The sequence below is a fragment of the Myodes glareolus genome, chromosome 21 (assembly GCF_982192425.1).
Source record: "Myodes glareolus chromosome 21, mMyoGla1.1, whole genome shotgun sequence".
Classification (NCBI taxonomy): Eukaryota; Metazoa; Chordata; class Mammalia; order Rodentia; family Cricetidae; genus Myodes; species Myodes glareolus.
The window spans coordinates 51,601,311-51,625,496 of NC_142046.1; the positions used below are offsets into that span (position 1 = coordinate 51,601,311).

At 43.5% G+C, this 24,186-nt stretch overlaps 1 protein-coding gene across 1 annotated transcript in view; it reads left to right on the plus strand.

The window, feature by feature from the left end:
• The first annotated feature begins 4,006 nt into the window (after positions 1–4,006).
• Gorasp2 (golgi reassembly stacking protein 2) overlaps positions 4,007–24,186 on the plus strand; it is a 28,186-nt gene continuing 8,006 nt past the window's right edge. Inside the window, exons 1-6 of the mRNA XM_085680974.2 lie at positions 4,007–4,176; positions 18,168–18,248; positions 20,129–20,332; positions 20,955–21,041; positions 21,697–21,827; positions 23,612–23,744. Coding sequence (XP_085537100.1) covers positions 4,114–4,176; positions 18,168–18,248; positions 20,129–20,332; positions 20,955–21,041; positions 21,697–21,827; positions 23,612–23,744 — 699 coding nt within the window. The 5' untranslated portion in view covers positions 4,007–4,113. The remainder of the gene's footprint in view (positions 4,177–18,167; positions 18,249–20,128; positions 20,333–20,954; positions 21,042–21,696; positions 21,828–23,611; positions 23,745–24,186) is intronic.

Sequence of the window (24,186 nt, forward strand, 5' to 3'; positions counted from 1 at the left end):
ATGATGGTGATGATGATGATGATGATGGTGATGATGATGATGATGGTGATGGTGATGATGATGATGATGGTGGTGGTGGTAATGATGGTGATAATGATGGTGATGATGATGATGGTGATGATGATGATGATGATGATGATGGTGATGATGATGATAATGATGATGGTGGTGGTGGTAATGATGGTGATAATGATGGTGATGATGATGATGGTGATGATGGTGATGATGATGATGATGATGATGATGATAGTGGTGGTGGTAATGATGGTGATGATGATGGTGATGATGATGATGGTGATGATGATGATGATGGTGATGGTGATGATGATAATGATGATTTCTTCACTGATATCAGAACCAGGGTTTCTAAGCTTTCATCATGCACTCGCAGCTCTCCTGGAACCTTCTGGGCTTCTGACAGCAGACTAAGACAACTGAGGCATCCCTCCTTGTAGACTGAGCAGCCACTGGTTTAAAATCCCCACTGAGAGAGAGCAATTGTGGGACTGCTCTGACTCTTGAGGCCTTCAGCTTCGAGGACTAAGTAACTGCAGGTTCTCAGTTCCCAGGTGAGAGTCGTCTTCTGTTATTATTCTAAGCTGACACTTTAAACTTGAATATTGATTTAGTTAGGTGTTTTTTTTTTGTTTTGTTTTGTTTGTTTGTTTGTTTGCTGTGAAGAGACACCATGACCACAGCAACTCTTATAAGGAAAATATTTAATTGAAGAGTCTCATTTACAGTTTCAGAGGTTCAATAAACTATCATCATGGCAGGGAGCATGGCAGCATGCAGGCAGACGTGGTCCTGGAGAAATAGCTAAGAGTGCTACATCTTTCAGGCAATAGGAAGTCAACTGACACATTGGGCAGTATCCTGAGCATAGGAAACCTCAAAGTTTACCCCACAGAGACACACTTCCTCCAACAAATCAACATCTCCTAACAGTGCCACTCCCTGTGAGATTATGGGGACCAATTACAGTCACACTACCACAGATTTTATATGTGTGTGTGTGATATATGTGTGTGTATATATACATATATCCAAATTATGTGTATATACATATAAATACACACACACACACACACACACACACACATATATATATATATATATATATATCCCAACTCCTTGAGTCTTTTTCTCTAGAGAACACTGACAAAAACAGCTGGGCTTGCTAATATCTTCCAAAGATTACTGCTGGAATCTGCAAACTGTGTCTAATATCATATGTCTAAGAAAAACTGATCCAAACTACCTCTCTCCTGTGTATGTGTGTGTGTGTGTGTGCATACATGAATAACCACACATGTGCAAAGGCCAAATGAGGTCATTGTGTGTTCATCTTACTTTCTGACTTATTTCCTCGAGATGAGGTCCTATGAACATGGACTAGGCTGGTGGCCAGCAAGCCCAGATCTTCCTGTCTCTGCCTCTCCAGTGCTGGGGTTACAGATTCCTGCCGCGATTGGCTGGCTTTTTACGTGAGTGCTGGTGATCTGAATTCAGGTCCTCTTGTTTGTATAGCAAACCCTTTCACCCACTGAGTCATCTCTCAACTCCTCATCTAAAACTTTGGCAACATATCAGTGTCATGAAGAAAATTATAACTGTCCAGCAAGATAAGATTATTATCATCAAATCCAGTTGTTATATTTATTTTCTTGTATTAAATATTTATTTACTGCCTTAGCTGCCAGGCATCCTGGTAAGTATTGACAACATGGAACCAACTCCACTGTACTCCCTGCTCTTGAGAAACCACATGACTAGAGCCTTCATTTATTCAATTACATACTTGTTTAACCTTCTAAGGATGTGCTAATTGTCTTATTAACAGCAAAGAGAGAAATGATATTTTATTTTCAAATTTTAATAAAAATTGTTAGGAAAAAGAAAACTCTATAATGTTGAACATTATAGAATAGAATATAAAAACAGCAAAGACTTGGGAGGCAAAGGCAGGTGGATCTCTGTGAGTTCGAGACTGGCATGGACTACAAAGTAAGTTCCAGGACAGCCATAGCTACACAGAGAAACCCTGTCTCAAAAGCAAAGGCAAAAATAAAACAAAATTCTGTTACTACTTAGAGATCACTATTATAGTCCTTTATTCATATCATCCCAGATAGTTCTAGGTAGAGGAATGTACTAATATACATTTTATATTTAAGAAAATTATTTTATATGCTACAGACTCAGACTGTTTTCTAGCCAGTTTTCCCCCCAGTAATTAACCTCTTTTTCATAAAAATAAATATTTCCCTTCTAATTCCAATAACCTAATGATCATATTCAAATTTTTTCAATGGAACCAAAAATGTCCTTTACAAGCCAGATATACTAGAATATCTCAGTTACTCAGAAGGCTGAGGCAGGAGAGTCACAGGGATTTATAACTAGTCAGGAAAACACAGCTCAAAACAAAATAAAGCATTTCCTTCGCAGCTAATTGGTGAATTCCTTTAAAAAAAAACATTTGGTTTGTGTAAGTCTGAGTGTGTGTGTGTTTGTGTGTTCACACAGACAAGAGGGAGCCAAATTCTTTGGAGCCAAAGCCATACTATTGTGAACAGTCTGATGTGGATGCTGGGATTTGCACTCCCATCCTCGTGATGTAGCAGCAAGCACTTTAACCCCTAAGCCACCTCTCCATTTGATAGAAATTTTTTTCAGATTGGCTTTGTCTTAGTATTCTGGATCAGTGTCAAAACACCTAATTAACTTATAGAAAGGAAGATTTATTTGACTTGTGGCTTCAGTTTATAGCTGTTGACTCCATTATATTGGGGTCTGTGGCAAAGTCGTGCATCACAGTAAGAGGCAAAGCTTTGTCTCAGGGCAGCCATGAAGCGAAAAGGAAAAGGAATGGGCAGGGTCTTACTGTCTACTTTAAGGACAGGCCCCAATTTTACTTCCACAAGGTCCCACCTCTTATAGGTTCTGGTGCCTCTACTGGCTAGTGACCGAGGCTTTTGCACTTAAAGCCTTTGGGGTTACATTTCAGATCCAAACGGTAACAAGATCCCCATTCAAGCTCTTTCTTGTATTTTCTAATTATGTCTATGGTATCTCTTACAAGGAAGCGTTCTTTTTATACGATTCTGAATCCATATGGAGAGCTGGCCAGTCGTGTGCAAGCAAGGTTCATGTACTGAACTTCCCTGGTTTCTCGGGATGCCATTCCTCTGCTCCTCTAACCTTCAAACTGAACGAGCTGACTGAAGGCGTGTGTAGGTAACTATTAAAAACCATTTGGAACTGGAATACGTCACCCTTAATAGCAGTTCACACTGCCAAACACCAAAGACAGTTGACACCTGGATGTCGCACCTTTACCGAGAGTGAACTGACTGACTACAGTATCTGGGGGTGGGAGGGGCAGGGTCCGGAGGAGCTGTAAATGGGGCGAAAGGAAAAATGTGAGAAATGTGTGAATCAAACTTAGCTACTTAGACGCGGTGTAGTGGGGTATCAAAAGGCAAGACGCAAAATGCCAAGGAAATACAACCTTGCTTCCGGCTCTGGACTAAGTTCTATCAGGTAGAGGAGAAAAACAACAGCAAAATTTGGGACAGCTGTTATTTCGGGGAACATCGCTCTTTATAAAAGTGAATTGAAAGGACCAATTCCAACCCCAGAAAACCACTGCGAACTATTAGGTATACAATCTTATTAAACAAGACCTAAAATAAACCAAGAGCCCAGCGAGCTTGGCATTTGCTCTCTTCCTTTTCTGACTCTGGCCACGAGGAGGCGCTGCAACCAAGGACCTTTTCTTCCGGGACTATAGATCCCTCGCCTAGATGAGTCTTGTCCACTCCGGGGCCCCGTAGCCAGGCGTCGCGCTCGGAGCCGTAGTTCCTCCCTCTCGCGCCCCCCCTCCTCGGCCTCCCGCTCTCGGACCGTTCCCGCCGGCTTCCGGAAGGGGGCGCTGTCTGCGGCGTCGCAGCGGCCCGGCTGCCCGGAGACCATCTCCCGGCGGGCTGTGCGGCCCGGCTCGGGCGGCTGCGAGTGCCACGTCCCAAGTGCTACGCGGAGTCGCGGAGCGGGCGGTGCGCGAGGGCGAGCAGCGCTGAGCCGGCCGGGCCGTACGGATCGCCCGCCGCCATGGGCTCCTCGCAGAGCGTCGAGATCCCAGGCGGCGGCACGGAAGGCTACCATGTCTTGCGGGTAAGGGCTGCGGGGGCGGAGGCCCTAGGGATGCCGGGGCGGCCAGGCCTGAGTCCGCCGAGCGTCCTGGGCGCGGCTGCGGGCGACGCGGCCGGGGACCCGCCAACCTGTTCCCGGCCCTCCGCACGGCCTCGCCGCGTCCTGATCTGAGCTTCCGAGTTGGGAAGGGCAGGGGACACCGCCTTCAGAAGGGGCCGGAGTGGGTACCTGGGTTCCCGGAGAGAGTGACCGAGCCGCCAGGGATGCCAGCCCAGGTGTCGATTCACCTCGGCGTCCCCTGGATGCGTGGAAAGGCCACCTGGGCAGGACCAGACGAACGAATGGCCTCCCACCAGATTTGACGGACTTGAATTTACTTGGTTTTTTTGATAGGACTTTTCCGTTCCGGGTTGCTCCTGACACTTCCAGATCTCTTCTACATTTCCTGGAGGAGAGGGACTTCCGTTCTTCTTGCTAAGATGAAATAATCAGGGAGATAAAGGTTTAGGTCGGTGTGGTAAAAAGTAATGGGGAGGAATGTTTTCAAAATAGTCAGGGTTGATAGGGGAACGCAGCGCCAGACACCAGGGTGCAAAGACACATCCTCCTGTGAATGTCTTTTCCTCGTGGAACCAGGAATGCGGCGACACCTGTGTGAGTGGTAACGCGAACAGAGTGGCCTCAGTCTGCAGCGCCTTTTAGGGACAATCTAGTGTCAAAAGATGGTAGCTTCTCAGACAAGACAATCCTCCCCGAGAGTGTGCTTGCTCCCTTCCTTTTCTGCCCTGGGTCCCATGTTCTGAGTGAACTAACATTCTAAAGTTATCTGAATGCTGGGGCTTTGATGGGTTCTGATTGTCGGGATTGCAGTGTATAGCTAGCTGCCTCTCCATTCCACTCGTAGAGCCTCTCGAAGTCCAGCTCTTAGCAGTTTGTTTTGCCAGCGTGTTTGTACATAAGCCATATTACTTTCCTCTTCCCTTCAGCTAACCAGACTCCTAAGTGCCGTCGTGATGGGAATATAGAGAACTGTCCCATCCCGGATTTGAAGGAAAATTAATGGCGGTGCTTTTTTTTTTTTTTAATCTGTTCTGATTTTGATTTGTCTCCTGTTAATAGCTAATGCTCAGAGTGGCTGACTGTGACCATGAACCCTTGGGGATCTGCGGTATTTGTATAATAATAAACACTTGGGAAAACCCAGTAAGACACATTAGTGTTAATGAGTAGGGGTGAAAGGTCTTTAGGGTCTTCAAAGACAAATCTTCGCATCAACAGAACTCCAGTTTAATGACTTTATTCCTATGCAAGACAGTTGAAATACATTTTCTTATAAATTACTTATTTTATATGCCTTGTTGTTTTGCCTGCATATGTGTCTGTGTGAGGATGTTAGATCCTCTGCAACTGGAGTTACAAACAGTTGTGAACCGCCGTGTGGGCGCTGGGAATTGTACACAGGTCCATTGGAAGAGCGGCCACTGTTGTTAACTGCTGAGCCATCTCTCCAGCCCAAAAAGACTTCCTTTTTTATTGTTGGTTTCTTTGGGTTTTTTTTGTTGTTGTTGTTTGTTTTAGGGGTTTGGTTGGTTGCGTTTTTTGTTGTTGTTGTTGTTGTTGTTGTTGTTGTTTTTAAGACAGAATTTCTCTGTGTATGTAGCCTTGGAACTTGCTCTATAGACCAGACTGGCCTCAAATTTAGAGATCTGCCTGCCTCTGGGATTAAAGGCCTATGCTTCCACCAGCCGGAAGTATGTTTTCTTTATAGGTGCACGCCAGAGGGTTTCTGTGCACAGTCAGTGTGCAGATGTGCTATTACTCTCCCCCTTGGGTTTTAGAAGTTTGAGGGGCAGCCTCAGTTACCATCCGCATTACAGGTGCTGTAAAACAGGAGCTAATTCTGTAGGGAGCTTTAATCAGAGGGAGGCTTAGTGACTGTGTCATGAAGCGAATGTTTCTGCATTCTTAACCCTCTCTTCCCCTAATTCTGGCACTCATTTCCTTACCTGTGTTTTCAGAGGAACAAGAGCTATGTTCTTCCTGCCATCTGTTACTGCCTAAAGGCATAGTGGTGCGTTCCACCAGATGACCGAGCTTGGGGACCACTGTGTCTGTGACAGGGAACTCTTGAGATAAACTCACCCATGTTTGATGAGTTCTAAACTGATATAATTTCGTGTTCTTTGATAACCAACGCCCTGGTGATGAAAACACTGCTTCATATTCTGATGCCCGTATCTGCTGCTGTCCTACTATTCTCAGGCGTCCGCATATTGATAAAGTAAACTTCCCGTTGAGAGATTATTTTCAGTACTTACTGTTCAATTCTGCCGTACAAATCTACAGAGGACAGTCTGAAAGATCCGGCAATTTCTTTAAGCAGAAGACTTTTCTTCTTGGGTAATTGTGTATTTCTGTCTGTTAGATGCTGTGTAATTCTTCTGCATGGTTCAGTGCAGTTATGATCCCATGATATATTCAACTCGTCATCCCTAGAGGTAACTACCCATTCCTGAGAGTTTCTCATATGGCCATTCAGTGTGATTAATGTATATAAAAGCATCTGTTTGCGCACTTGGTCAGTTTTCTCAGGTTTTTGCTCTTTTGTGTAACCATTGGAAGTATTTGATAACACTCACTGTAAAGTTACTTAACTGGGCAGTGAGCCTCACTGAACTGATCTTCATAGGAGTGTGGATAAAACTAGCTCCTCGTGGCATTGAACATGGAGTTTGCCGATCTTATATTCTTAAAAGGAGTTGCTGGGGACCTTACAGTCGTTACGCTTGACTTAAAATATACACTTCCAAAATTACAGAATTTTAATGTTCTGCAAATACTGATCTTCATTTTGCTATGTTGCTGTGCCTTCTGATTATCTGTTCTTTAGAGAACTTTTAAGCAAGTTTCAGGATCAAACACAGTTCCCTGCAATTGCAGTGCCTAAAGGTAACTACTGCTGGGATGTTCGTCTTTGTCGTTTTATTTTCAGTGCTTTACTCAGCCCTTTTTCTGTGTGTCACAAAGGTTTTGAATGATATGGCATAATCAAGTAGAGTGTGGGCAAAATACGTGTTAGAGCAGGGTGTGGTCAGTCACACCCGTAATCCAGCGCTTGTGAGGGAAAGCGGGATTGCCAAGTGTTCAAGACCAAGCTTGAGTGCATAGCAAGTTCTAGGCCAAGCTGAGTTACGGAATGAGACCCTGTTGAGAAAACAAGAACAAGCAGATGGGTGTGTGAGCCTTCCAGCCTGAATACCCAGCAGCTTTATTTCCTGCAAGTGAAGTGAAGCTTAAGCATTAATTAGAAAGCTGTGCTTTGGAGGAAAAGCTTTCCAACGCCCTGAACATTTTCCGATAGTTTTATTTTAAAAGTGGATACCTGGGCTCAGTGGTTAAGATCGCATACCCCTCTTGCAGGAGAGCCAAGTCAGGTTCCCAGTGCCCAGATTGGGTGACGCACAGCACCCTATTGAACTGTAGGAGTGATGCCTCTGACCTGTGCGGGCGCATGTGCATACCACTCCCTCCCTCCCTCCCCACATACACTGAAAATAAAAGTAATCCTTAAAAATAAAAGCAGATTCTTGGGGTTAAGATGATTAAGTTAGTAAAAACTCTTGCCATCTGAGTTCAAGTCCTAGGACCCGGATGGTAGAAAAAGAGATCTGACTCCTGAAAATTGTCCTCAAACCACATGTGCACCATGGTGCCCACAGACCCACATACCTAAGCACACAAAATATAACTGAATTTACAGATTTCTTTTAGTGAACTCTATGGTAGTACATGCCTTTATTCCCAGCACTCTGGGGGCAGAGGCAGGCAGATCCCTTTGGTTAACTCAGCCTGGTCCACAGAGCAGGTTGAGTTCCAGGCCGGGTACAATAGTGCACACCGCTAAGCCCAACACTTGTGAGGATAAGGTAAGAGGCCCAGGTCAAGACCAGTTTGGGGTGGCATAACAAGATCTGAGTGTGTGTCCGTTTGTGTGTCCCCATCCGTGTTCCCATGCCCTTATGTGTGCCTGTGAAGACCAGAGGGGATGAAGTCCTCATTACTCTCTACCTTATTTTTTGAGATGGCGTCTTTTACTGAGCCCAGGCTGCACTGATTGGCTAGACTGGCTGCCCAGCAGGCCCAAGGGCTCTTCAGCTTTTTGCCCCTCCACACCGGAGTTGCAGACCACACCCAGCTTTTTAACTGGGGCGCTGGGGATCTGAACTCTTGCTTTGCACAGCCAGCACTTTATCAACTGGTCCATCCCCCAACCCAGAAGATGATGATGGAAGATTTCAAACCTTGTTTCAAAGCCTTTCAAAATAACATTTCAGCTTCCCTCAGACAGTGGGTCTGGGGCTGCTGAGGTGGCGCGAGCCTGATGCCTGATTGATCCTGTGACACATGTGATGATAGCAGAGGACTGCCTCCCACAGGGTGTCCTGTGACGCCCATCCGAATGCCATGGTGTCCTCCCCCACACACACACACACAAGACGGGTTTTTACAGTTTCAAACGATAGGATAGAGCCATGTATCACTTCTGTTCCCATCCTTGAATCCTAATGGAAGGCAGAGAATGTATCTGTCAGGGCTCCTAGATTTCATTCGAAGTTACTGTGGGTTCCCTCCAACAGTAATGCCTGCCAGACTCTTGCTTCCATTTGACATTTGCTATCCAGTAAGTCCAGCAAAGCCATTTTCAAAAGTCACAGCTTTGGAGTGGCCTCATAGATGTGGTCATTATAAATTAAACTATTCTGGCCTGAATGTAGCACTCCTTGAGAAGGGAGCCCTCGGAGCCTGCACTCACACCAGGCTGGAGACCTGGGAACTGCTGTGTTACTCTTCGGAGTGTATTGACTGATAGACTGTTGAGATGCTCTGTATTCCCCTTGTAATCAGAGGCCTAACCCGAGCCATTTGCCGCAGACTCTACAGCATTTAGGTGCTGGCTTCAGAGTATGAAAGTGGCTGCAGATGGAGTTAATCCTGTATAAACGGAACCTGAACTGCCTGCTCTCAGGTGGAGCTGCCCTGTTTGGTGGCGCCTCACTGGCTAACGGAGAGAAGCCCTGCTACCGCTACCAGGGGAATACTTTTTGACACACTCACAAACAGCTGGGCTAGTTAACTTTTTTTTCCCAGAAGTAATTAGAATGCTAAAAGCCAGTACCACCCGCAGATTCTGCCTTCCTCCCCATTGATCTCTTCAGTTTAACAAACACCAAGAAGCTTTTTGATTCATAAACAGTCTTTGAAATTACCTTCAAATGTAGGAAGCAGATGATTTCAGTTTACTAAAGCCCAGGAACACAATACATGAACCGTAGGGCACTTTTAACCGCTGTGTCAGTGTGTCAGTAAACTATGTCAGAAGTCTTGAGCAGGCTAATCTGGCCTGCCGGGCTCCTCACTGGCCAAAGCTCTTGTTCTCCATTACCTGTGGCTTCGGCAGACTCGGCAAGGAGTCTGTGGTGCTGGTCCCACCCATCCCAGCCAGGCCAGCTTGATGTTGTGATGGCGCCAATGACAGCACCACACTTACTTTACCCCCTTTAATAGTCTACTGACAGGACTCTGTTCTTTTGATTTGCTGCTAAAAATGTGAACTGGTAAATACTTGTGGTGCTCGGAGCTTTGAAATCTGACTGCGGGAAGTGTGATTATTTAGTAGTCTCGTTTCTTTAAAAGTCACATTCGGGATCAGAATGGTCTTGGGAGACTGTATACTGCCACGTTAGACATAATTTGAAAACAAGTGAATACTATTAGATCTTGGGAAAAAAACTCAGCTTGGGGGCTAGCAAGGTGGCTTGCTTGGGTACCCGTGCCTGCAAACAGGCCTGTCAACCTGAGCTTGGTCCCTGGGTCCCACAGAGCATCAGGAGGGAAATGACTCAATCTCCACAGTGTGCAGTCCTGCACACTCATACACACACACGCTAAAAATAAATATAGAAATTAAGATAGAAACTTGACTCAAATCTGACCCTTTAATTCCTGTCCCTAAAGCGCAAACATATATGGCACTTGTCCTTTTAAAGAATTTTTGTTTTTGAGGAAATTATCTGTTGAAACTCAGGTGAGCACTCACCTTCCTCATTGCTCTGCCCATTGTGACTGGATACAGTCGTTAAAGTTCCTAAGAACCCGTGTGGTCATGGTGATCTGCATTTGGTGTTCTTCATGCCTCACGAGCCATCTGGTTGGCTGCCTCTCTTCACAGCTAGAGAAAGCACAGAGAGGTTAATCTGATTTGCCCAATCACACAGCAAGCTTTCCTTCCCCCAAGAAAACCATCTAAATCTTTATTTAAGCTGGATTTGGATAGTTTTTCTCCCCAGTCCCAGATCTTTTCTAGAAAGCTGATATATGTAATGACAGGTCTTTTTGCCATTTTATGCCAATTCTTTTTGGTCATCAGAAATAAGGGGGTTGTTTGTTTTGATATGGGGTCCGTTTGTGTTGGAACTTGTGAGCTAAAGTCTCAGCCCTCTGAGTAGTTGGGACTACAGGCATGCTACTGCAACTTAATAAATCATTCATTTAAAATTGCTTCACATATTACGCATGACATCACAGGACCAGTGTCAGAACATGCCCTTTGAGTTATTTGGAAGAACTTGAGAGGAGAATTTGTTGGTGAGTGAGACCTAATATCTCGTAGCCTGATGCAGAATCATCGTTACATGTTATGTCTTCTATCACCATGGAGCATTTAGGCTTTGTTTTTGTTAAGTCGCATTTGCAGATCTTCCATTGCTGTGGCCATGTAAGCACACACGTGTAGTATAAGGGTTTATTGTGTACATTGAAGTGAATCCTCCAGGGGTCACGCGCATAGGATTTATTTTCTAGTCTTTTAGTTTTGATTTTTGAGTCGGGGCCTCACTTTTTGGCCAAGCTTGGAATTCACTGTGTCTAATCTCCCTGCATCAGCCTCCTGAGCTGGACTGATAGCTGGGCACACCACATGCAGATGTTTCTAGTCTTGTTTAGCATCTCTGCTGCTTTTAAGTCAGAACAAAAGTAAGGATGCTGGGCTTAAATCGAGAGCCACGTGGCACTGATGATACAGTCATTCAAGGAGACTGTGGAAAAGAATCTGGTACGATTGCCTGGGAAGATAGCTCAGCAAAGTGATTGTGAAGTACGAGGACCTGAGACCTAGGAAAAAGCTAGGTGTGGTGGCACGCTTGTAATCCAAACTGGAGAGGCTGACCGGACAGCCAGTGTAACCTTACCTGATGAGTTCTGGATCAATGAAAGATCCTGTCTCAGAAAGAAAGGCAGAAACTGCCACAGGGAAGACCCAAGTTACCCTCTGACCTCAGGCATGAGCGTGCGCACATACACACACACACAAGCTATTTCAGTATCCCTAAGCATCAGAGAAATGTGAATCAAAACTACCCTGCGATACTACCTCACCCCAGTCAGAATGACTATCATTAATATATCCGACAACAAGTATTGAAAAGGATTTGTAGAGAAATGGACCCTTATTTATTGTTGGGGTGCAAATTTATACAGTCATTGTGAAAATCAGTTTGGAGATGTCTCAAAAAGTTAAAATTGGATTGACCATATGTACCCAGCTATTTCACTCCTGGGCAAATACCCAAAGAGCGCCAAACTGTACCATAGAGGTGTTTGCCTCTCCGTAATTATTGCTGCTTTATTCATTATAGCAAAGAACTGGAATCGGCCTACTTGTTTATCAGCAGATGAGTGGGTAATGGGAATTTGGTATATGTATGTAAAACAATACTATTCAACTTTAAAAAAATGAGGTCCTAAAATTCGCAGGAAAATGGACGGACTTAGAATGTGTAATATTAAGTGAGATCACACAGTCTCAGAAAGAAAAGAAACTTCATGTTCTCCCTTCTGCAGAACCTAGCCAGTCATACATGTCTATGTGTAAGCAAATGCACGTGAGGGTACAGTCCATGTAGGAGCGAGAACAGAGAAGCTAAACACGAGATGAGGAAGGACTGGGTGTGGGGAGGAGCATGCGTCAGGGAAGAGGATACAAATCCAGTTGTTTCATCTAGTTCTTACTGTCGTGGAGTTTTCATTTTTGGTAGTGGATAAGTGCATAAAAATATATTCAAGGGGCTGAAGATATGCCTCAGAGATTAAAAACATTGACTGCTCACCCAAAAGACACAGAACCCACAAACAGCTCACAAAAGTCAGTAATGGCAGCTGGGAGACCCAGTGTCATCTTCAGGCTTCTGTAAGCACCGGACCAAACAGCCATATACAGAATAATAAAATTAAAAGTGCCTACATATTTGATAGTAAAACTATACAATCCAGTGCTTAGCTCCACAGCCTCTGTTCTGACTGGCCACCCCAAATGTTCATTTAGTTGTGTAGTTCTTGGTTCTGATTAATTCCTATCTATGATTTTTTTCTTACTTACAACCTTTTTAAATAATAAAGTTTAAAATGTAAACAAGGAAGGTGATACAATAATAAAAAGATAGTTTTGCCCCACTTCGCCTGCGGTGTCCAGAAAGTCCCCTGTGGCCCCTGTCCTGTTGCTTTGTGGTAGCCAGTGTGTATGCGCCAGCTGCAAAGCATGGGAGTCATGCATGAAGACTGCCCAACACCCGCTCCACCCAGGTTGTTACTATGAGACTCCTCCTCTCCTGGTCTCCCTCCCCCGATTGGAGAGCGAAGAGGGAGGAGGGATGATGCCCAGGCATGTGAAGTTGAGTTCTTGATCCTGAAGAAGAGAGGACGAGGTGGGTGCTGTGCTGCTTGATCCTAATTGTCACCGAGAATATCAGTAGAGGACACCTCGGGGGCTGTGCTGGATCCCCAGAGGTCAGTAGGTCCTGTGGTCTGACCTGATGAATGCTTTACTCCCTGATAAGTTCATTACGATGGGATTGGCTCCTTTCTCCACTTCTCATCGCGAGGACACGGGCAAGGACCCACCATTCGCTCTGATTTTCAGGTGATAGAAGTGGCTCATTTACAATCTCTAGAACATTCCATCCTGGCAATCACTGGACAGTGTCTCCATGTCCTGCATTTATAGAACTCAGATGGTTGGGACCAGCTTGTCTGTGTGAAGCAGTTCACAGCAGCTGGTTGAACTCCTGTGTTTAAATTGTGTCACATTCCCCTAACATCACAAGTGGCGCTAAGCACAATGCTGCCTTTCCTGTCCTGTTTGTGGTAGATGCAAGGCAAACACTCTGAATGAGCCAACCTTTGTGACCATCTAACATGCGTGCTTTGTTGAAATGGACTCTTGTAATTGCCATGTAGACTTGGGCTGTCAGGAAGAATAGCCTCTAGCCCCCTGAGACTATTTTAAATAAGTTAAATAAAATTTAAATCGCAGCTCTTAGTTCAGCAGCCAAGTGCTTTGTGGAAGATGTTACTGGTGGCTTCCGTGAAGGCACTCATTCAGAGAATCGCCATCAGAACTAAGGTGCAGGCAGCAACCTGGGTTTTAGGTAGGCTGGGGTAGTACTCGGATATCGTTCTGATGTCTGCGCTTCATCAGCTGAGCTGTTTCCCAGCCTTTTCTCATCTTTTGTTAAGATTGCTCGGGGTTTGTTTAGGATCCAGACCCTTTCGGGTGTCTGCGTGGCTTCTCTCAAGTTGCCTTCTGAAGGGCAGGTGCTCCTAGGTGTACAGTTTGTCACTTTTTATATTGTTGAATATTGCTTCTTGTATACATTTCGGAAGTCTTTGCATTCTGGAAGGTCTCAGATACTCTTCTTTGCCATTCTCTGTGAGCTTTGTTTTTCTTTTGACCTTTGATCTGCCATCCGTCTGCACTTAATCTTTGAGAGGCAGCCTTATTAAATGAGTCTCCCCAGCTAGCTCTTTATTAGTCCACTATTTGTCTAAAGAGTAGCTGAGAGAGTAACTGGTATCCAGGTAGTAGTGGATTACAAAGAGTTAACAGGTAACTGCTGATGGGGACAAGCTTCTGTCATGGTAGAGCTTGGAGGGTGTCACCAGCTTGTGCTCGGTGCAGCCTTGCAGCGTCTTTATGAGCAGGCGACACTGTCCTTGACTTGCAGATAAAAGGATGGAGTCCCAGAGAAATAAACAGACTTTACTGACCTCACACACACAGTCATTGACAAATTCATGGCTTAAAACTATGTCAGTCCTAGCTGGGGATAATAGCACACATCTCTAATCCCAGCACTGGTCTTTTCCAGGCCAGTTAGCCAAGGCTAACTCAGTAAGATCCTGTCTCAAGACAAACACCAACAACTGTCTCAGTTGGCCCTAAATTTTTTTTATCTTTTCATTATACAGTTTTAAAACCTTAAATTTTAAACTTAACCTATTTCTCTTAAATTACTATTATATGATATTTGGCCCTATAATAAGTGTCAAATGGTCCATGGAATCAGACACATATGGTTTTTGTTTTGTTTTAATTAAGATGGGTTTGAAATAAGCAAAGATAAACGAACACTTGAGATCTTACAGAACAGAAAATACTGACGTCGTCTTGATGCTGGGGGTGTGCTGAGGAGACTCTTGGCAGTAGCCAGTACCACCTTCAGAGCCCTGCAGGCCTTACTTTCCATGCTGTGTGTGTGTGTGTGTGTGTGTGTGTGTGTGTGTGTGTGTGACTCACGGGGTACTAGCCAGAGACCGACTTCCAGAGCTCCCTCTGCTGGTGTCCTAGCAATAATTAAGATACCTACTTGCCCTAATTTGTGCTGCGCTCTAATGGTGTATAATAAATTTGAGAAAGAAATTAATTTCAAGGTTCATTAAAAACAGATGGAATCAATGTTTTTAGCAAATGAAATGGAAAAATTGAAAGGGTTGTTTATTTCTTTTAGAATTCAGACTAAGCTATTGGATCCTTTCTGAGTTACAGGAAGGCTACTCTGGTGATACTGGAAGCTTTCCCGCTCAAACACACTTTAAACTTTACATTGTGAGGGCAGGTGGGGTCAGCTTGCTAGGAATCCGTGTGGCGTCACCTTTGGGAGTTGACGCTGTTGCAAAAGTACTGTCCTTGGCTCTTCTTAACTAAAAGATCAACTTTTCAGGGAAGAAGCCCAAAATTGATCTGTAAACTAGTTGGATTCTAGATAAAGTGGTATCAGCAGCAATTTAGAAGCTATATTGAGAAAATTCATATTTAGATAATCCAATTACATATGGACCCAGTAAAAATGAAAAATTCATTCTTGGAGTGGTTTATCTCTCTTTTCATACTGGGGCATTTCACATGTAATTGATAGCCACTTGTGGCTGGAGGTTCATGACTAGTAAATGTAACTTCACCCTCCCCCTCCCCCAACTATAACTTGATTTGTTGGGTTTGATCTTTTGAGACAGGATTTCTCTGCTCTGTAGCCCATCCAGGCCTCAGCCTGACAGTTCTCTTTGCTCCGCTCTGAGTGCCCACTACAGGCATGCGCCACGTGCCCCAGGCAGTCCCCATCTGCCTTTTCAAGTTGCCATTTGAGAAGAAATCTGTTTGATAGTTTGACTTTTAGCCATTTTGATAATACATAAAGTGGGAAAGTTCCCATTTAAAAAACTAGCCATAAGAAAATTGAGGAATATATTCTGGTTTTTAAATTAGCTTTAACACCCTTGGGGCTAGAGATGGCTCAGTGGTTAAGAGCACAGAGTCTATTCTTAGAGAGGGCAGAGTTCAGTTTTCACCCCACACCTGGCAGCTCACCCCCCATAATTCCAATTCAAGGGATCTGATGCTTCCGACTTCTGCAGGCACCTGTACTTGCGAGCATGTCATACACAAACACATACATGTACATGTAAATAAAAATAAAATTGTATTTTATCTTTTGGTACACACTGTCATTAGTTAGCCCCAGCTGGCCTAGAACATGATATGTAGACCAGGCTAGGCCCAAACTCAAGAACTCTGCCTGCGTTTGCCTCCTCAGGGCCAGGACTAACGTGCACCACTGTGCCTCCCCAGCCCCTCAAAAATCTTCAGAAAAAGAACTATGGAATGAGACCCTTTGACAGTGATTCTTTTTGAAAACTAATATCTTTAATAATTAATGACTTTCTTTAATATTTAACTTATTTATAAAAAGGACTTGTACTGGGGGAGTCACTGAGATGGACAAAGAATTGAATATCTAGCAAGGCAGAAGACCCATCCGTGGAGAAAGTGCAAGTTAGAGCTCTTTTGCAAACAACTCTCTTCAGGACGAGATGAGCCTGAGCTGCTAGCCCACCACATGCGCCGTCTCTGGGTCCCCCCTTTCACTGTTAGTCCTGTTTGGACCCTCGCTCCTCCTGCCTTCCCACCCTCTCCTCACTGTCTTCTGTGAACAAGAAGCTAACATCTTAGGTAGCCCACTCCTTTTCCTGTTTATGTCCCGCTAACGCTCCCGCAGACTTAATCCCAAAGTTATAGGGAAACAGAATAAAGCAGAAATAAAATTTTAAATCCAATAAATGCTGACCCATCTCTATAATGGAACACTGCTTACCAAGCAAAAGAAAAATATGTTTATTTTTGTTGTTTAGTGCTAATTATATTTGTTCTTAGTTTGTTTCTTTGTTTTGTTTTTTTTTTTTTTAATCTTTGGCTCTTTACTCTTTGGGGGGACCCACCACTCAGCTCCCAAATAAATCACATGGAGGCTTGCTCTTAACTTACGCATGTCCAGCCTTAGCTTGGCTTCTTTCTTGCCAGTTTTTCTTAAATTATCCTGGCTACCTTTTGCCTCTGGGCTTTTATCTCTGTCTCTGTATACCTTTCTTTGTATTCTGTTGCTGGTTGTGTAGCTGGGTGGCTGGCCCCTAATGTCCTTGTCTCTTCCTTTTCTTGCTCCTTGATCTTTCCAGAGTTCTCCTTTTATTTATTCTCTCTGCCTGCCAGCCCCTCCTATCCTTTCTCCTGCCTGGCTGTTGGCCGTTCAGCTGTTTTAGACCTCTCAGGTGTCTTAGACAGGCAAAGCAACACAGCTTTACAGAGTTAAACAAATTCAACGTAAAAGAATGCATCTAAACATCATTAAACAAGTGTTCCACAGCATAAACAAATGCAACACATCTTTACTATTCTGCTGCAGATATTAAAGAAAAGAGAAACATTGACTCAGGAAGTAAAGTACAATTTTGGATGATACCGGCCTTAAGTGAAATATATTCTAGGAATGATCCTGGCTCCATTTTCAAAGCATTAGAATCATGTGCCCCTGTGGGAATATCTGCAACTTTATGTGTATATGAATGTGTAGGAACTGTAATTTGCATAGCCTCAGAATTGCCCTTAGAGCCATGTGGTCTACAGCCAGGTATGGTGGCTCACACCTGTAATGCTAGAACTTAGGAGCTAAGACAGGAAGATTGCTGGCAGTTCCATGCCAGCCTGGACAACAGCATAAAAGCCTGTTTCCCAAAACCCAGAAAAGGACTATATAGTCTGTTACAGAAAACCAGCCTGCAAATATTAGTGCACATGTCATTTTTAGGGTAGTTTTGATAGAGTTAATAACCTCACGCAGAATAAAAATTCCTTTTGCTGCCAGGTGTGATGGCACACACCTTTAGTCCCAGCACAGGCAGGCCTCCTGGTCTACAGAGTAAGATCCTGTCCAAAACAGCAACAAAGTTACACATGAACACATTTTGGAGAAGCAGATACAAAATTAGTTGTATTCACTTTAGATTTTATTGGTTATATTTCTATTGCTAGTTGTCAGTGTACTATGAATTTAGAAAATTTGGTAGTTAATCGACTTGAGATCTTCCCATTTAGAGCTCTCTCCGTCCCAGTTCTGAATGTTAGATTTGTGATTAGAGGCCTGTGTGCACCTCCCTTGTTCTTCCTGGTCCTCTTTGGGGCTAGCAGGCTGCCCTGACACTGGTCCTTTGTTTTTGTTGAAATGAATGGTGCCCGGGGAGTAGATGCTGGACCATGTCTCTATCTGCTGATCCGGGGGAGGGCACCCCCATTCTGCCCCCTACCTCTGTTTTTCACTGTCAAGTATTCATTTCACATATTCTTTTTACAGGTACAGGAAAATTCCCCAGGACACAGAGCTGGGCTGGAGCCTTTCTTTGACTTTATCGTTTCTATTAACGGTTCAAGATTAGTAAGTTCAGCTTTTTATGATTTTGTATATAGAACTTTGTGATATTCTTTAAAGTGGAAATATTCTAAATTAGGTTACGTGTGTGTCAGCTACTTTTAGAGGCATGATTACTGCCTCTAATCATGTTAGAGGCAGGTGAGATTTCCCACTGGGTAAAGATGCTCACCATAGGCGTCTCAGGACCTGAGTTCAGTTCCTGAAACAAGCACAAAGGTAGAAAAAAAAAATTGACTCCAAAATTTCTTCTGACCTCCATGAGCGCTCCCTTTGGTTCTATCTCGCCCCCTCTCTCTCCTCTCTCACACAAACGTACACACAGGACCAAAAACCCAAAACAAAACAAAATCAGCTGTGCACACAATTATAATATGCTTATTTTTTCAAGAGAGGGTTTCACTATGTAGCCCTGGAACTCACTGTGTAGACCAGGCTGACCTGGATCTCAGAGACCCTCTTGCCTCTGCCTCCTAAGTGCTGAAACAAAAGGCGTGCACCCCTATTCCAGGCATGTTTAATTTTTAAAGGAAAGATGCTAATAAACATTAAAGTGTCACATCATCTTAGGGAAGCAGATGTGTTTTTTGTATATGAAAGTTTGGTTTTTTTTCTAGGCCGGTGACTGATGGTCTAGGACTGTATCACCTCCCTGCCAGCTTTCTTGATCCCAGTCCCATGATTTGTAAATTTATTGGAACAGCAGAAAGAGTTGTTCTCCAAAAACGGCTTTTTCTAAAGTGTCTTCAGTTGATACAGTCCTTTGGAAAAGAAATTATGTAGCTTCTGCAAAGGGAATTCTCATAACAGTATCTATTTGGCTGGCTTATTTTTATAATGGTCTTATTAAGTTTTTGCTCATAATTTGTCAATGTCTGACACAGTGACCTTTGTTTACATAATGAAATATTTGCATTATTTCACTCCATTACCTTTTAGCTCCTAATAAACAATAGATCATATGTTAGAAGTAGGGTCTAAGATTAGACTTTAAAGTCAGCATATATTTTAGATTTCAGTTTGTTTTGTTTTTCAAGACTGGGTTTCTCTGTGCAACAGTCCTGGCTGTCCTAGAACTTGCTTTGTAGACCAGGCTGGCCTCAAACTCACAGAGATCCTCCTGCTTCTCCTTCTGACTGCTGAGATTAAGGTTTGCACCACCACCACCACCTGACTATATTTTAGAATTTTTTTTTTTTTTTGCTTGTTTTGTTTTTGTTTTTATGAGATGGTCTTTCTGTGTAGCTCTTGCCATCCTGGAATCCTGGAACTCACTCTGTGTAGACAAGACTAGCCTCAAACACAAAGATTCGCCTGTCTCTGCCTCCAGAACGTTGGGATTAGAGGTGTGCCTGGGCCATCTCTCCAGCCTATATTTTAGATTTTAAAAGCAGTCATTGCGGGGCTGGAGACATGGCTCAGAGGCTAAGAGCATTACCTGCTCTTCCAAAGGTCCTGAGTTCAATTCCCAGCAACCATATGGTAACTCACAACCATCTGTAATGAGATCTGGTGCCCTCTTCTGGCCATAGAAGGAATTCTGTATACATAATAAATAAATTTAATTAAAAAAAAGCAGTCATTGTAACTTTGATAGAGATGCAGTTCTTGTGACGGAATTTGTCTTTAGTCACTGAGTTGCTGGGTCACTCTATGTCGAGTTGGTGTTCCATAATCAGGGTAGAAAAGCAGTCAGCTTGCCTCACAGTGGGAGCTCTTCATGTCCTGACATTCTTTTACTGGGAGAAACATTTGAAGTTAATAAAACTTCTGCCTGAAGAACTTGTATTTATCCTGATTATCAACATTACTTTTATGAGATGCTTAAATTAATAATAATTTGCTTTACTTTTATTCATTAAAGACTGATTTCTGTGTGTTTGTAGAATAAAGACAATGATACTCTCAAGGATCTACTGAAAGCCAATGTTGAAAAGCCTGTAAAAATGCTCATCTATAGTAGTAAGACCCTAGAGCTTCGGGAGACCTCAGTTACACCCAGCAACTTGTGGGGTGGCCAGGGCTTGCTCGGGGTGAGCATCCGATTCTGCAGCTTCGATGGAGCCAACGAAAACGTTTGGCATGTGCTGGTAGGTATTGAACGTGAGCTACTCCTGTGGGTGTAAACACAGCGTGGAGAGCTGGAGGGACACTGGCCATCTCCAGCTTGCAGCAAGTGTAGGAATATTATTATTAGGGATGGTCTTGAGTTATGCAGATGTTATTATTCGGGATTAGATTGGGTTGTGTAGGTATTATTATTAGGGATTGTATTGGGTTGTGTGTGTGGGTATTCTTAGGGATAGTATTTTGTTGTGTGGTTATTATTATTAGGGATTGTATTGGATTGTGTGGATATTATTAGAAATTTTATTGTGTGGATATTATTAAGGATTGTATTAAATTGTATTGTAGAGAGATTATTATGTTTTTGGTTTCTGAAAATTAGTATTCATTGCTTTTTAGATACGATTATTTTTTAACTCAAGAAAGAGAAACCAGAGTAGATAATGCAGACAGTGATAGAAATATTTTAATTATTAAATATTACATAATTTTCGTTGTCGGAAATTTAAAATAGATGTATTCTCTAGTTTCTTAAATTTGACATTATCTCCAATGTGGGAATATTGGGGGTTCTTTGGTGACTGTAGTTACGAGCTGTCTCTAAGACTTGGAGTGTTACTGCTCTCTGTGTGTCTGTCTTCCTAGGAAGTGGAGTCAAACTCCCCAGCAGCACTGGCAGGACTGAGACCTCACAGCGATTACATCATTGGAGCAGATACTGTCATGAATGAGGTAATTAGAACACTGCTTAGTCAGGAAGCATGCAAGGTGAAACCTGCTGGAGGTAGAGAACCTGTGCAATGACCATGTGATGTTTCCCTCACAGCTACATGTAAGGAGACAACTTCCAGATCTGTGTTTCATTTGATACCTTCAGGCATGAAGTATCATGATCAGCAAAGACAGAAATTTTAACTCTAAATGCAAGCATGTACAGTTCCTGAACACATACAGCAGAGAGGAGATGTGACATAATTCACCTCATCGCTTGGACTTGTCACTCATTTATGGCAGTGCTGCAGAGATCCTTAGCTCAGCCGTGTTGCTCGGGTCATTTTCCTTGTCTCTCCACTAGTGAAGTTCACACAAACCTGAGTAACCAGAACACAGCAGCGCAGAATCTGTAGAACTTGAGTAAGAACACTAGTAAGGGCTTTTGGGACTGGCCTGAGGCCTGGCATCTAGTGAGCTTGCTTGAATTAATATGTACATTAAATAAGACTCTGTTAGGCAGTTAGTATTAAATAGTGATATCCATGTCAAAGGTAGGGCCTAGAAGTTGATTTATTTTAGGAAGTTTCTCAACTGATTCTGATAGGAGTCAAATTTTGAGACCCACTGTTCCCAGCTACAATACCTTCAAGTTTTTTCTCTTGACTGTGTGCAGTCCGAAGACCTGTTCAGCCTTATTGAGACACACGAAGCAAAGCCCCTGAAGCTCTACGTGTACAACACGGACACTGACAACTGTCGAGAAGTGATCATTACACCAAACTCGGCGTGGGGTGGGGAAGGCAGGTAAGCATTCTCAGGTGAAATTGTGACTGCTCTCTTAGCGGGCAGGTGTGCTGCAGCTTTTATTTTGCCATATTATAAAAGAATGCTTTTAAGGCTGGAGAGAGGTCAGAGGTCAAGACCACTGGCTTCCCTTAGTCCTGAGTTCCTAAGTTCAATTCTCAGCAACTTCATGGTATCTCACAACCGTCTGTCATGAGATCTGGTGCCCTCTCCTGGTGTGCAGGTGTACATGCCAGCAGAACACTGTATACATGATAAGTAAATAAATCTTTAAGAATAAAAGAATGCTTTTATTTTCAAATAACATCTTGACTTCTTTTAGAACTCATTAAGAAAAAAGAACTGATATAAAATACTGGAATTAGTAATTCCTTTTCTAAAGCCCGCGCCTAGAGAGCGTAGTACCCATGCTGTAGCCGTTTGTCTTGTTTTCCCTTCCTGACCTCAGCTTAGGCAGGGTTTGGAAACTTTACACATGTTCTCACCCCTGCTCAATTTGTGTGGTTTCCTTGCTACATGGAACGAGGAAGGACTCCATATGGGCTCCATATGCTCACAGTATTTTTATCTCACTACCTAAGGTTCTTGAGTTAAATGTGGTAAGTTAAATATGTTGAGCTGAATTTGCCACCAGAATTGTACGTTGTAACTCAAGAACAGTGAGATGGAGTATCTTCTCCGTATCCAGCCTGTCTGCGGCCGCCCTTGATCACGTTATCGCTAGCCATGGTCCAGGCTTGCACACACCCAGAAATGAGATCTTCTCAGGGCATTCATAATTGATCCCACAGCAGGGGCTCGGGATATCGCTCAGCAGAATGTGAAGCATCTCCAGCATCCCACGGATGAAAGAATGAACCGATTTTCAGTTTTTGTCATTTCCAAGATTTTCAGCTCTGGGTAGAAGTTGAACAGCTGACTTTGGCCATCCCTGCTCTATTATATTGTCAGAATAGAGTGTTGCTTGATAGTCCCAGCAGCATTGTACAGACAGGAGGAGGAAGAAAGGAGACAGACCGCAAAGCAGCAGAGTGCTCCTTTCTTTTAGAAAGATGCCTCCGATGCCAGTGGCCAGAAAAATTAGAAGAAATTGGCATCAAATATACTTATGTGGTTTGTGCTATACCCTGCAAATGATGTCATTGTGTGGACATGTTAGAGCTGCTCAGTGAACAGGCAGCGTATGAGTTTGCAGCAAGTAATTATTAGGTATCTGCCTAGTGCCAGGACTGTTAAGGCAATAAAAAGGAAGGGCTCTGTCACTATAGGCCTTCATATTCTCTTGAGAGGGACAGACAGTAAACAGTTAACATACCATGTGTTGAGTGGTAATAAATGGTTGGAGAAAAATAGGAACTAAGAGTAGTGTCTGGATAGACATGGTGTTATGTATAGGTGGATCCTAGAGACTTCTGGGAAGATGGCAGAATGGAAATACAGATGTGTTCAGGGTGGGGAGGAGCAGGATGACGTGGCACCATGTCTCAAAAAAAAAGGGGGGGGGCTGGAGAGATGGCTCAGTGGTTAAGAGCTTTGCCTTCTCTTCCAAAGGTCCTGAGTTCAATCGCCAGCAACCATATGGTGGCTCACAACCATCTGTAATGAGTCTTGGTACCCTCTTCTGGCCTGCACTGTATACATAATAAATAAATAAATATTAAAAAAGAAAAGGAAAGGAAAGAAAAGAAAACTCAAAGGAGGGGGAGGAAATGCATGAGCTTATGTTTTAAAACCACAAGGAAATGCAAGTTGTATTTTATAACAATAAGAAAAATGTTTTTTAGCCTTGGATGTGGCATTGGCTATGGTTATTTGCACCGAATACCTACACGCCCATTTGAAGAAGGAAAGAAAATTTCCCTTCCAGGACAAGTGACTGGTACACCTGTTACTCCTCTTAAGGATGGATTTACGGAGGTGAGATCATTCTCTATGTGGTCGTTCCTGTGTGGAAGCATGTGGTGGTGGCACTAGTTGAGGCAGGCAGTGATGAGAAAGGCACTAAGCATCATGCTGAATTTGAGGTCCCTGTACAACTGGAGGGAGGTTGAGTGTGCTCCTGGCCGTCAGAGGACTAGGTGTGCAGACTTAGAGTATCAGCATAGAGGGCAAGATAGCCCAGCAGAAGGTGATGAAATTGTCAAGAGATAGTGTGGCTTGCAGGTCTTTTAACTGCTTCTTAGGAATCCATCCCATATGGTAGCCTCTCTTGTCAACACATAAAAACCACATACCTGAAAAGAAGATGTAAAGGCAGGGTTAAGATTGCTTTTGTGTGTGTATGTAAGTATGTGTGTGTGTATGTAAGTATGTGTGTGTGTGTGCGTGCATGCATATGTGTGAACGCCCAAAGAGGCCA